Here is a 1,506-nt window from a genome sequence, read left to right on the forward strand (position 1 = left end):
CACGCACGCACGCACGCACGCACGCACGCACGCACGCGCGCACGCTCACCCGTGTAGATGTCGGTGAAGGCCTGCCACTCGAAGATGTATCCGTGGAAGGACTTGTTGTTGAGCAGTTCGGCGCACTGCCGCGTCTTGTAGGTAATGGGACGCTGCTGATTCTTACACGGCTAGCAAAACAAACAAACATGAAACCCAGAAGTCACTTATTTACGCGCGTAGAGCAGGCCCGGTAACGGTAACGTACTATAGTATTAGTATTCAGGGACATGGCTGGAAAGCCGAGCTGTGGTGAGCTTATAGTTTAACCTGAAGAAACCCGGGTTGGGTCTAGACACCGATTCATTCTATATATGTATATACATGTATGTATATATATGCATATATATACACATATATGTATATATATATATATAAGCATGGCGAACCCGGACAGTTAGGATAGGACGGTTGGTCCGGCTTAACGGAAGAGGGTCGCATATTCAACGATGAATGGGTTGCCTGGTCAAGCATGGATGGGTTTGCCTGGTCAAGCATGGATGGGTTGCCTGGTCAAGCATGGATGGGTTGCATGTCAAGCATGGATGGGTTGCATGGTCAAACATGATAAGGTTGCGTGGTCAATCATAGATGGGTTGCCAGGTCAAGCATGGATGGGTTGCATGGTCAAGCATGAATGGTTTGCCTGGTCAAGCATAGATGGGTTGCATGGTCAAGCATGGGTGCAGTTCCAGCATTGATGGTCAACTGTGACGCATCCATGTTGTACTTGTACTCCCTCTATTGTAGGCGGTAAACCACGCCGTTGTACTGGGATTCATTGCCCGAGTCATTGAAACGTTTCCCCACCCCTCGCACTGTGTTTGTAACAGCCTTGTCTATATTCTTGCCATAAACGATCTTCAAGTTACATAGCTTTAAGCCTTTCACAAGCCATATAGCTTTAAGCTTTCTATAAGCTGTATGCTCGTGGGAAACCGGCACTATAGACGAGGTATCAACGAAGCAGTCCGCTAGAGTCTGTGAGATCAACTTTCGCTGTTTTTCCAGCAGTGTGCATGTCGGCGGGGAAGCTTTGCCGACCGGTACTGGTAAGAAGCACGGAATTTTTGCTGCCGTTTTGCATCGATGTACGGCGGCGGCGGCAGCAGCGGAGGAGGAGGAGGAGGAAGAGGAGGAGGAGAAGGAGGAGACGAAGGAGAAGGAGAGGAGGAGAAGGAGGAGAAGGAAGAGAAAAGAGAAGAAGAAGGGGAGGAAGAGGAGGAGGAAGAAGAGGAAGAGAAGGAGGAGGAGAAGGAGGAGAAGGAGGAGAAGGAAGATGAGTAGGAGGAGGAAAAAGAAGGAAGAAGAGGAGGAGGAGGAGGAGAAGGAGGAGACGGAGGAGAAGGAAGAGGAGGAGAAGGAGGAGAAGGAAGAGAAAAGAAGAAGAAGAAGGGGGAGGAAGAGGAGAAGGAAGAAGAGGAAGAGAAGGAGGAGGAGAAGGAGGAGAAGGAGGAGAAGGAAGAT

General features: G+C 49.7%; 1 protein-coding gene across 1 annotated transcript in view; it reads right to left on the reverse strand.

Annotated features, from left to right (window-relative positions):
* Positions 1 to 1,506, reverse strand: part of LOC106818579 — a 24,741-nt gene that overhangs the window by 13,756 nt on the left and 9,479 nt on the right. The window contains exon 3 of the mRNA XM_014823276.1: positions 50 to 170. Coding sequence (XP_014678762.1) covers positions 50 to 170 — 121 coding nt within the window. The remainder of the gene's footprint in view (positions 1 to 49; positions 171 to 1,506) is intronic.

The sequence above is a fragment of the Priapulus caudatus genome, unplaced genomic scaffold, assembly GCF_000485595.1.
Source record: "Priapulus caudatus unplaced genomic scaffold, Priapulus_caudatus-5.0.1 Scaffold2354, whole genome shotgun sequence".
Lineage (NCBI taxonomy): Eukaryota > Metazoa > Priapulida > Priapulimorpha > Priapulimorphida > Priapulidae > Priapulus > Priapulus caudatus.